General features: G+C 48.7%; 1 protein-coding gene across 1 annotated transcript in view; it reads right to left on the bottom strand.

Annotated features, from left to right (window-relative positions):
- Window positions 1–202: 202 nt before the first annotated feature.
- The window catches only part of LOC135884948 (trifunctional purine biosynthetic protein adenosine-3-like), a 55,222-nt gene continuing 43,221 nt past the window's right edge, over window positions 203–12,203 (bottom strand). Inside the window, exons 17-21 of the mRNA XM_065412545.1 lie at window positions 11,481–11,630; window positions 6,494–6,627; window positions 2,998–3,139; window positions 1,352–1,467; window positions 203–658 (exon numbers count right to left, since the gene is read on the bottom strand). Coding sequence (XP_065268617.1) covers window positions 377–658; window positions 1,352–1,467; window positions 2,998–3,139; window positions 6,494–6,627; window positions 11,481–11,630 — 824 coding nt within the window. The 3' untranslated portion in view covers window positions 203–376. The remainder of the gene's footprint in view (window positions 659–1,351; window positions 1,468–2,997; window positions 3,140–6,493; window positions 6,628–11,480; window positions 11,631–12,203) is intronic.

The following is a 12,203-nucleotide window of genomic DNA, read 5'->3' as shown; positions in this document are numbered from 1 at the left end:
GCTTCAATTCATATAGGGTTGATTTGTGAAGCTCATGGTTTTCTGGAATCAGATTAACAATCAAAAGGAGATGCTGACAAAATTGGTATTTCACAGAATTCATCTAGATTTCCCTTATAAACCATTGTTATTTCACACCTTAAATTCTTTGGTTCTTTGCTTTATGAATATATATTCCTTTAACAAACAGCTGAACATGCACGAACCAAACATGTGGTAATTTAGGTTCCAACACTGATTTAGCAAAGGAACTGTAACTTTAGATTGGGGAAGATATATCCCTGGTTGTGTATGAAAGATATGAAACTGGTCTGCCTGAAATCAGGACACAAGAAACAACAGACAGAGAAAAACCAGTGAGCAATGAGTAGAACATTCATTCATTTGACTGTAGCCTGTTGTACTGTTGTGGCTTCAGAGTAGTAGTGTAGGAAATGCAATCTTGCTTTTCATGATGAGTCAAGCTTTGGGTTCCTTGTTTCCAGCAGGTTTTACCATCTGCTCCTAGTCGCACCACTCCACTGGCCACCAGCTGCAAGGCAATGGGAAAGACTCGGCACTCTGCTTCTTTCACCCTTTCCAACAAGGTCTCCTCGGTATCATCTGTGTTCACAGAGACAGGCTCCTGGAGAATAATTGCTCCTGTATTAGCTTCCTCCTAAGTGGGAGATATTTATAAATCTGTTGTTAGGAGAAGATGGCTGACAGCATCCAAAGTAGCAGAAAGGTCTAGGTGGAGGGTGTGGATGGTGTAGAGGCCTTGAGATTTGAGCAAGAAGAGGTCACTAGGGACCTTAGTGAGAACATTTTCAGTAGTGTGGAGATGGGAGAAGGCAGGCTGAAGGGATGGAGGAGAAGGATTCACTGCATCAGTTGCAGACCACACATTCGATGAGTGGGGATAAAAAGGAGAGATGGGGGGTTATGTCGGAGATGCAAAAAGATAGTTGATGGATAGTTTTTCAGGATAGAAAAGACTGGGACAAGCCTCTATTGTGAAGGGAAGGAGGGTGAGGGAGGGAATGAGAACAGGGCAATAGAAATAAGGCGATCGAAAGGGATGGATCACGTGGGAAGGGCATCAGTGGGATTATTCACATGCATAGGGTAAAGCATGCATTGGGTCTTTAATGGACTGGGGCCCATTTTTGTACATTCCTATTCATAAGCTAATCTTCCTACAGAAATTTAACTTCTAACTCTTCCTATTTTATTGATAATAATTCCAGTATTTCCAGGTACAAGTTCATTACACTGATATTATCTGGATAACATTTATGCATTTGTTATTGTGATACGATAATCATTTGCCTAGAGTTAGAATAATTCTTAGAGGCAGAACAATACTTACAAGTACAAAATGTACTGTACAGCCAGTGACTTTGACTCCTGCTTGTAGCACCTGCTTATGGGCATTTCCCCCTTTGACTGAAGGTAATAGTGATGGACAAATGTTCAAAATTTTACCTAAAAATCATTTAAAAAATAGAACAAACATTTAAGCTGAAGTTCTTTTAAAATAAAAAACATAGATGATAGTCCATTAATAAAATATTTGTCAGCAAGAGCTCATAACACTAGGTGTCATTCAACAAGCTGGAAGGCTCCAAACAGCAATCAGAACTTACTAAGGTGCACAAGGATTAAAATGCAAAAGCAGAGATGGTGGGGCTAGGCTCTGAGGAAATAGTTTAGGAAATATTACATTTCCAGGGCCAAGGATAGCGAAGTACAGCTGCTGCTGCAAGCCAAGCAAAATGAGGTTTCAGATAAAGGCAAGATAGTCACTTGTCCTCCATCACCACAGATAGGAGGAAGGGGTCAGAAGGTTCCCTCTACCCCCTAAGTTGCATACCCAGCTCACAACTCTGTGCATAAGGGGAGCTGGGAAAGAGAGAGACCGCTCTGCAGGGTTGCTATTGTGCCAGTGCAGAGACAGCAGATGGGAAAGTGTGACATGGATCACTCCTCGGCGGGGACGGGGGCGGGAGGAGATGTCTGAATAAAAAGTGAGTAACCTCTCACTGAGGCCTCAGGAATTGGACTGTTGTTAACAGGATAGAGGGTTCAATGGCTAGGGAGTGTGCACTCCCAGCCTCTGCTGGGCAGAGGGGTCTGTGACTGGAACCTTGGTCTCTATGGGTACATCTCCACTGCAATGAGAACCCCACGGAACTGAGTCTCAGAGCCTGGATCAATTGATTCGGGATCGTGGGCCTAAAAATAGCAGTGTAGACTTTCAGGCTCGAGCCCAGGCTCCGAAAACCCCCGAGGAGGAGGGTCTCAGAGCCCGGCCTCCAGCCCAAGCCCAAACATCTACAATGCAATTTTTTGCCCCATAGCCCGAGTCAGATGACCTAGGCAGTGTATATATACCCTGTGGGTCAGACTCTAATAGCCTTATTCACTCTAGGCTCCATTGTGGTTTTACCTCAAGCCCAGAGTAAGGGGCAGTGCACTGTTGTGCTGCTCATAGAGCAGCTCAGGAGGGACTTGAGAATTCACAGTCTCACTCCCAGTTCCCCTGCTACTCTTGGCAAAGAGTAACTGCCCCAGGTCTATACCCAGCACAGCATGTGCCCCTTGACACACTGGCACAGCTATGCCACCAGGTGCATTGCAGTGAACAGAACCAACCCTCCACCTGCTCCCCAGCCCTTTTCACCCACCTTCCTTCCTCTTTGCCCCTCTGCAACCCCAATACCCAGGGCACAATTTAGCTCTTTGGGTAATATCTTACCCTTCGCATAGCCCCATTGATTCAAGTGAATGAATTACATGAATGAAAGCATAAGATACTCCCTACTGATTTAAATACAATGGTATGCAGAAGACAGTGCTACTCAATATGACAAAAGGTGTTAGAATCTTGCCCTGTAGTGGTAATGCCGTGTGCTACTGGATAGGCCCCAAGGCTCCTGAATGGGCCCCAAGAATTGATATTTTTCATGCCTCTTTTACAGCTATTGCTAACAATTGTTTATTCTGGTTTCTTACCATTCCACTTTCTGATAAAAGCACTGGACAAAATTCTCATAAATCCTGCGAGACAGATCAGTTCAACAGAGAATTCTTCAAGGACTCTGTCAATTGTGCAGTCAAATTCAGAGCGGCTTCCATACAATTTATGGTCAACTACCTAAAATATTAAAACAACCAAAGCCAAAACACTAAAAGTGACTCAATGTGTAAGAATGAGGGTAACTACTTGGAGAACAAAGGAAAATCAAAATAGGCCCATGCCAAAATATACCAGTATTTTTAAAAAGTTATTATAGCCTTGCTAGTGCTCACGTGTACTATCAATCGGTGTTTGCAATTCACAGAATCATAGGAAGCAGAAATGGGAAAGATCCATTCTATAGCATCATCTAAGTTCACCTGCCAGCCAGTGCAGCAGTATTCCTTAAAAGGGTGTTTTCTAGTGATTTTTTCATGTGAGAAGATATGATTGACAAAGTTCTTACTCGTATCCTGAATCCAGATGCACATGAAGAATGCATATAAAGTGAATGGATTTACTTTAAAACAATATGGTTTCACCAAAAGCAGCACCATCATTTTACAGTCATTGACTTGTGCAACAGGGAGTTTATTTTAAAAGACACTGGACTGATCAGACATGGTGTGTAAGATGAGCGAAGTTCTTGTTCTTCCTTCTCCAGACCAAAACCCAGATACCCAACGGAAGTGTTTCAATTCCATTAAAGACGACTTTCAACAATGTAGGTGATGGAGCAGTGTTCCTCGTCCCCATGAAAACCTTTTGAAGGCCCTTAACACACGTTTTTCAGATATGAGCCTATATACTGCTGAAGAAAATTTAAGGTGCCTCCAGTTTAACAGTTTGGGGGAGCCAGCTCAAACTTTCAGATGCATGGGAGAACCACTAAATGCTACTATGTCCTTCATTACTGTCTGAGCACAGCTTTATGAACAGAGAATGGTTCAGAATCTTAAATGTTATTATAAGAACATGTTTTTGGCTCACTATGTTTTAAGTCAGAAGTCTCTACATCAGGGGTGGGCAAACTACGGCCCCCGGCCACATCCGGCCCCTGGGACCGTCCTGTCCGGCCCCTGAGCTCCTGGCCTGGGAGGCTAGCCCCCGGCCCCTGCCCTGCTGTTCCCCCTCCCCCGCAGCCTTAGCTCACTGCGCTGACAGCACAGTGCTATGGGTGGCGGAGCAGCGAGCTCCTGGGGCAGCGCAGCTGCAGAGCCCAGCCTGAACCAGTGCTCTGTGCTGCGCGGTGCGGCTGCCTGTCCTGGTGCAGCCACGCCGCCAGCCAGGGCTGGCTTTAGGCCGATTCAGCCGATTCGGCTGAATTGGGCCCCGCACCAAGAGGGCCCCGCGCCACAGCTCTCCACCCCGCCCCCAGCTCACTTCCCCCTCCCCTGAACGCTCCGCCCCCTGCTCCTCCCGCGCCCCTGCTTCCCGCGAATCAGAGGTTCGCGGGAAGTCTGAAAAGAAGCAGGGGCGGGCAGGCAGCACCTGGTAAGCTGAGTCAGGGGTGTGTGGGGGGGACGTGAGAAGCGCTCCGGGGAGGCGCGGCGCGGCGCAGCCCAGTCCGGCCCCGGCCGAGCACCTCCGGTCCCAGCAGCTCCGGCCCCGGGGCGCCGGCCCTGGTTCTGGCCGAGCGCGCCGGCCCGGCCCGCTCGGCTCGGCTCCGTCCCGGCCCCCGCGGCTCGGCTTGGGTCCGGCCCAGGCCCCCGCGGCTCGGGCCGGGCCCGGCCCGGCTCCCGTGGCTCGGGCCGGGCCCGGCCCGGCCCCCGCAGCTCAGCTCGGCTCGGCTCAGGCCCGGCCCGGGTCCGGCTCGGGCCCGGCCCCCCGGCTCGGCTCGGGTCCGGCCCCCCGGCTCGGCTCGGGTCCGGCCCCCCGGCTCGGCTCGGGTCCGGCCCCCCGGCTCGGCTCGGGTCCGGCCCCGGCTGGAGCTCCGGCCACAGCGCAGCCCGATTCCTGGGGGCGGGGCTTGCGGCAAGCCACGCCCCCAGGAATCGGGCCCCGCTCTTGCTAAAGCCGGCCCTGCCGCCAGCCACTGGTGCTCCAGGCAGCGCAGTAAGGGGCCGGGGGCAGGGAGCAAGGGGAGTTGGATAGAGGGCAGGGGAGTTTGGGGTGGTGGTCAGGTGGCGGGGGTGTGAATAGGGGTTGGGGCGGTCAGAGGGCGGGGAACAGGGGGGGTGAATGGGAGCAGGGGTCCCTGCAGGGCAGTCAGGAAGGAGAAGAGGGGCGACAGGGGCGCAGTCAGGGGCGGGGTGTCCGGGGGCGGTCAGGGAGAAGGGGTGGTTGGATGGGGCAGGGGTCCCGGGGGGGGGTGTCAGGAAGGAGGGGGGGGTTGATGGGGCGGGGGATCCGGGGGCGGGTGGGGGACAGAGAGCAGGGGGGGTGGATGGGGCAGGGATCCCCAGGGGGCCATCAGGGAATGGGGGGTTGGATGGGCAGTAGTCCCGGGGGAGCCGTCAGGAGGCGAGAAGCGGGGGGAAGGGGAGGTCGGATAGGAGTTGGGGGCCGGCCCACGCCTGGCTGTTTGGGGAGGCACAGCCTCCCCTAACCAGCCCTCCATACGATTTCAGAAACCCAATGCGGCCCTCAGGCCAAAAAGTTTGCCCGCCCCTGCTCTAGATCAGTGGTCTCCAAAGTGGGGTGCGCGCACCCCAGGGGATGCGCAAGAGGATCGGTGGGGGTGCGCGGCAGGAGGAGCGCTTTTTTTTTTTTTCTTCGTCAGGCAGAAGTCCGAGCGGCTTTTTTTTTTTTTTTGGCAAAAATGGTAGAGACAGCGCGGCAGGGGGTGCATGCTCAAAATTTTTTTTACTGATAAGGGTGCGCGATCAAAAAAGTTTGGAGACCACTGCTCTAGATGGTATCACTATTCTCAATGTGTGCAATTCTTTCTACTGTATGCCTATGTTATGCAATTAAAATCAATGGGACTCCTGGGGCAGTGAGGTTCTACTTAATCTGAATAATAACAACAGAATCAGACTGACTTTGCTATTGAAAGTAATTGGGGATGGTGTGAGAGATAGGAGGTCTTCTTATGCAGATATTCACTACATGCTCAAGAAGCAGGTGGATAAATGCAGCATAGGAGAGGAAAGTGTGCACATGCAGTCCAAAAAAATGACGTTTTATTGATTTCTTCTTCCTCTTTTCAGTTAAAGGTGTACGCTGCATGGGGCTCAGCAAAGCAAGCACACATCTAAAGTCCCATTGATTTCAATGCACACACTTCAATCCTTCACTGAATTGGGGTCCTACTGCCCATTGAAGTTAATGGAAAGATTTCCATTGATTTCAATGAGTATTGGATCAGGTCCTACATGATTTTGGATTTGATCTTAGCTATCTGATGCCATTGTTTTATACTTTTAGCTAACAACTTAACATAAAAAGTTTAAATAAATGTGGGGCCAGAATTATTAGTGAAAACTTGTTCCAGATTTGTAAAAGCAGTAGCTGTTTCTCTGGTGACTGAAAGGAAACGGATGTCCTTACCCTGGTGGGAATCCCAGCCCGGGCTGCATTTCTCAATTCTTCCACATCTCCAGACTTGTTAGAGATGACAAGAGCTATCTGTGCACAGCTTGCAGGTTCTTTTGCATATGCGATAAGTGCCGCAAGGTTTGTACCTCAAATTAAAAGAGAAGAACAAGTGGTCTTATAAACAGGAGACTGAAGACTTTACTCAGTTTGTGAATTAACTAATGTTCTCTGAGATGCGTATCCCTATGGGTGCTCCACTTCTGGGGCACATGCGCCTCTTGACCCCTTGATCAGAGATTTCCATTAGCAGCGTCCATTTGGCCCACGCACATGCCCTATGCCTCTTCCTGCCATGAACTGAAGCTATATGGGGTTGCACGGGCAAACCACCCTCAGTTCCTTCTGCAACCGAATGTCCCATATGGAACAGTCCGAAGCAGAGGAGAAAGAGGGCGGGTAGTGGAGCACCGATAGGGGGACACATCTTGAAGAACTGCAGTTACTGCACAAAGTGAGTAACCTCTTCTTCAAGCAGTCTCCCTATGGGTTCTCCACTTCAAGTGATTTCCAAGCAGTATCTCCAGTGGGAAGAGGGAGCTTCGGCACGGAGTCTAGAACTGAAGATATTACTATAGTACCAAGTGCCACGTCGGCTCTGACAGCATGGATTAGAGCACAACGTTTCAAAAATATATATGTACTGAAGCCCGTGTAGCAGCCCTACATATCTCAGATACTGGTATGTTCTTAAGTAACGCTTTGGATGTTGCTTATTCTCTGGTCGAATGTGCTATCACTAAGGCTGCGAGTTTGTCTCGGAGGTCATGGATGCCGTGACTTTCCGGGACCTCCATGACTTCTGCAGCAGCCGGTGCAGCTGGCTGGGGGCCGCCTGAGCAGCTCAGGCAGCCCCTGGACTAGCTGCACCGGCCGATGCTAGGGCCACCACGCCTCCCTCCCCCAGCAGCAGCAGCAGGAGTTTGAGTGTGGGAGGGGGCTCAGGGCTGGGGGTTGGGTCACGGGAGGGGGTGAGGGCTCTGGGTGCCACTTACCTTGGGGCGCTCCCCGGAAGCAGGGATATCGCTCAACTCCTAGGCAGAAGCACGGCCAGGCGGCTCTGCGCACTGCCTTTGCCTGCAGGTGCCTCCCTTGCAGCTCCCACTGGCCACAGTTCCCAGGCAATGGGAGCTGCGGAGCCAGCACTCAGGGCAGAGGCAGCGCACAGAGCCCCCAGGCCGCTCCCCCCCCCCCCCCCCCCCCCCAAGATTTAGTCAGGGGTATATAGTACAAGTCATGGACAGGTCATGGGCCGTGAATTTTTGTTTACTGCCTGTGACTTGTCCATGACTTTTACTAAAAATACCCATGACTAAAATGTAGCCTTAGCTATCACTCTTTGGGCGATGAATGCCTGCAGCATCATAACAAGCAATAATACAACCAGCTTTCCTTTTGGGGGCTCCAAAATTGGCATAGGCATTGTACCACTCCCTGAACAACAAGTGACCAGAAGAGCTCAGCCACATTAATGGGCAAAGCCTGGCCACTCTTGCAACCTAGGGAAAGCTCACTACAAAGTACATAGAGTCCAGCTACAGATGTGCACAGGGAAAGAGTATGGGGGGCAGGAGGCACTAATGTTATACAGATTACTTCAACAACTATGCTCTATTATTTAAGGGGAGGATTCACCCCCTTCTCCCATGCCTAGCAAAGTTACTGAGCGAGGGCACTGGGGAGAACATCTGCTCCTAAATAAATAACAGTTAGGAGTGTTCCAGGTTGGCTGTTATTGAACAATGCCTTGTTTTCTTAATATTTTTGGCAATCTGTTTTGAACCCCTGTTTTCAAAGAGCTTGGAGTCCTTTTCATGTTATCCTATATTTCACCCCTCTGTAATGCTACACAGTCTGGAATTTCCATTACATGGAGAAATCTTGCCAACCACGTTATTCCCTTTTACTACTTTTATATAATTTTTAATATTTTTCAATTTTTATATGTGAAATTTGTGTTAAGGATGAGTGCCAGGTAGAAAGCCTTCAAGACCAACATCTTGTTTATCCATACAACAGGAATACCACAGCCGTAGCCAGTATAAGCTTCCCCCCACTACTGTAGCAACATGTTTCAGACGTGACCTGCCTGGAGGGAGCCCCTCTGGGGTGCAAGCACAGTTCAGTCTCCGTGTGTATTCAATCCCTGGCCTCTTTTGAGGGCTTGTCTAGACTTGAAACGCTACAGTGGCACAGCTGTGCTGCTGTAGTGCTTCAGTGTAGACACTACAGCGACAGGAGGGATTCTCCCATCACTTTAGTTAATTCACCTCCCCAAGAGGCAGTTGCTAAGTTGATGGAAGAGTTCTTCCATTGACCTAGCACTGTCTACACTAGGGGTTAGGTTGGCTTAAACTACATCGCTCAAGGGTGTGGATTTTTTTCACCTCTGAGCGACATAGCTGGGTTCATCTAATTTTCTAGTGTAGACCAGCCCTGAGAGTGACAGTAGGGGGACCAGCTATAGTACCAGTTGTGGTGGTGGTGGTGGTGGTTTCTGTCCACTGAGAATCAGACAGAGCACTACTTCAGTTCACCAAACAGCCATTAGATAATAATTTATGGTCACTACTGACATGGTGTTGTTTGATTTGGCAAGGTAGCGACAATGTGTTACCATCACCTGAGCGATCTAATCCTCGTATGTTTCATCAAAGTATTTGGATGCATTAAAATACTATCTGCTTTAACAAGCACTCGAATGGAAAAGGACTAAAGAATTTGTGGATTAGCAGTATGCAACAGTCAGTTGCCTCCCGCATGCCCCCTTGTAGTCAAGGGTGGCTCTGTGCTCCCCTGCCTCAGTTTCCCCTCTTAAATACTCAATAACTCAAAAAAGAGACTCTCACAAGTCCAGTAACAGCCCATCCTGGGATCTGGTTTTATTAACAAAGTTCCAAACAAACACAAAGAAGTCTTCCATTGAACCTTAAGCTGTGCCCCTCCTCCCCAAGGTACTGTCTCTTCCTTTGTCCTTGGAGACAATGGAGAAGACAAGGCCTGGCCTGCCTTTTTGGCCTTCTCCCAAAAAAGAAAACAAATCTTCCAGCTGGGTCTTTCTACCCAGCCCCAAGTTCCTTCCTCAGGGACCACTGCAGGAGACTTCTCTTCTTGTAGATTCACTCTGCAGTCCCCCATTGGCTGTCCACACCCGCATGGCCCCACAGTATGCCAACATTTTTATGGCTGACTTAGAACAACGCTTCCTCAGCTCTCGTCCCCTAGTGCCCCTCCTCTACTTGCGCTACATTGATGACATCTTCATCATATGGACGCACGGAAAGGAGGCCCTTGAAGAATTCCACCTAGATTTCAACAATTTCCACCCCACCATCAACCTCAGCCTGGACCAGTCCACACAAGAGATCCACTTCCTGGACACTACAGTGCAAATAAGTGATGGTCACATAAACACCACCCTATACCAGAAACCTACTGACCGCTATATGTACCTACATGCCTCCAGCTTCCATCCAAGACACATCACACGATCCACGCTACATCTACAGCCAAGCCCTAAGATACAACTGAATTTGCTCCAACCCCTCAGACAGAGACAAACACCTACAAGATCTTTATCAAGCATTCTTAAAACTACAATACCCACCTGGGGAAGTGAGGAAACAGATTGACAGAGCAAGACGGGTACCCAGAAATCACCTACTACAGGACAGGCCCAACAAGGACAATAACAGAACACCACTGGCCATCACATACAGCCCCCAGCTAAAACCTCTCCAGCGCATTACCCACGATCTACAACCTGGAAAATGATCCCTCACTCTCACAGACTTTGGGAGGCAGGCCAGTCCTCGCTTACAGACAACCCCCCAACCTGAAGCAAATACTCACCAGCAACTACACACCACACCACAGAAACACCAACCCAGGAACCAATCCCTGTAGCAAACCTTGTTGCCTACTCTGTCCCCCCATATCTACTCTGGCGACACCATCAGAGGACCCAACCACATCAGCCACACCATCTCATTCACCTGCACATCTACTAATGTTATATATGCCATCACGTGCCAGCAATGCCCCTCTGCCATGTACATTGGCCAAACCGGACAGTCCCTCCGCAAAAGAATAAATGGACACAAATCGGACATCAGGAATGGTAACATACAAAAGCCAGTAAGTGAACACTTCAATCTCCCTGGTCATTCTATTACAGATTTAAAAGTCACTATCATTGAACAAAAAAACTTCAAAGAGAAACAGCAGAACTAAAATTCATTTGCAAATTTAACACCATTAATCTGGGCTTGAATAGGGACTGGGAGCGGCTGGCTCATTACAGAAGCAGCTTTTCCTCTCCTGGAATTGACACCTCCTCATCTATTATTGGGAGTGGACTACATCCACCCTGATTGAATTGGCCCTGTCAACACTGGTTCTCCACTTGCGAAGTAACTCCCTGCTCTCCATGTGTCAGTATATAATGCCTGCATCTGTAACTTTCACTCTATGCATCCGAAGAAGTGAGGTTTTTACCCATGAAAGCTTATGCCCAAATAAATCTGTTAGTCTTTAAAGTGCCACCAGACTCCTTGTTGTTTTTGTAGATACAGACTAACACGGCTACCCCCTGATACTTGACACAGATCTGTTTTTCTACCCTCCCAGAAGGCTGCTTTAGTCTCATGACTGGCTGTCATGTGACTAATTCATTCTTTCCATTTGGGGTGGCAGGTCAACAGTGTCACATGTGGTCTAAGACTTATCTCCTGATAGAAGGGCCACCCACCCTGTTTCCCACGAGTAATGTTTTTCAGTGGCTAGCACAGAACATCTTTTTGACCTTGGGTCAAATTCAGTCCTGGTTTAAGAAGGTACAACAGCAGTGAAGTAAATGGAGATGTAAATGCTTACAGTGGGGCTGAATTTGGCCTTTCATGCGTTAGGATGTCATCCTGTGCGATTACAAATGCAAACTGACCTGTTCCAGAGATGAGAACAGCTACTTTCACTTTGCTTGTTTGGGGCTCGACATGCAGGTGACTGTCCATGTCAGCAGCATTCTGCAGAAACTGGGATCTATTGAACCGCAAGGCTTGAAGGAGATTCTTGACTTTGACATGAGAAGATCCTTCAAAGTAAAATATCAAAATACTTTTCTATTTAGAATCAACTAAGCAAACCGATCAATGATAATTTATGCTAACATCAACACTTATCCAATATTTGAAATATAGAATTTAATAATTTAACTAATCCCATTAAGTTCATGTGTAAAGTTACTCACATGTAACAGTTTGCAAGACTGGGACCTAAAATAGTAAAGACGTATTAACAGATCTCTTCCATCCCATATCAAACCTTTCTCTTAGCCCCTCCTCCCTCCCAACCTCGTACTGCCCTACAGGGGATGCTAAAAGTGATTTCAACTGAACCAAAACTTCCTTGTGTCTCCCTTACTAAAGCTGCTGCTTGCGGATCATAAAGGGCCTGGTGAAAGTCTCACTGCATGCACACCCAACTGGACGGTGTTACTTAACGGAGATTCACCTAACTAGGGATGATCTAACTACCAGTTGGCAGACTCACAAGCATGTAACAGTAGCCTTCTTCTACCTCCAAAATTTGCACAAAATAACTGCTGCTATTGTCATATGGGAGTTTTGTTGACAAAATGGTGGTAAAATATGACCCAAAGAAATAA

The sequence above is a fragment of the Emys orbicularis genome, chromosome 1 (assembly GCF_028017835.1).
Source record: "Emys orbicularis isolate rEmyOrb1 chromosome 1, rEmyOrb1.hap1, whole genome shotgun sequence".
Taxonomy (NCBI): Eukaryota; Metazoa; Chordata; order Testudines; family Emydidae; genus Emys; species Emys orbicularis.
Note: the sequence above shows the minus strand (reverse complement) of the source record. Positions and strands in the feature narration are given on the sequence as shown.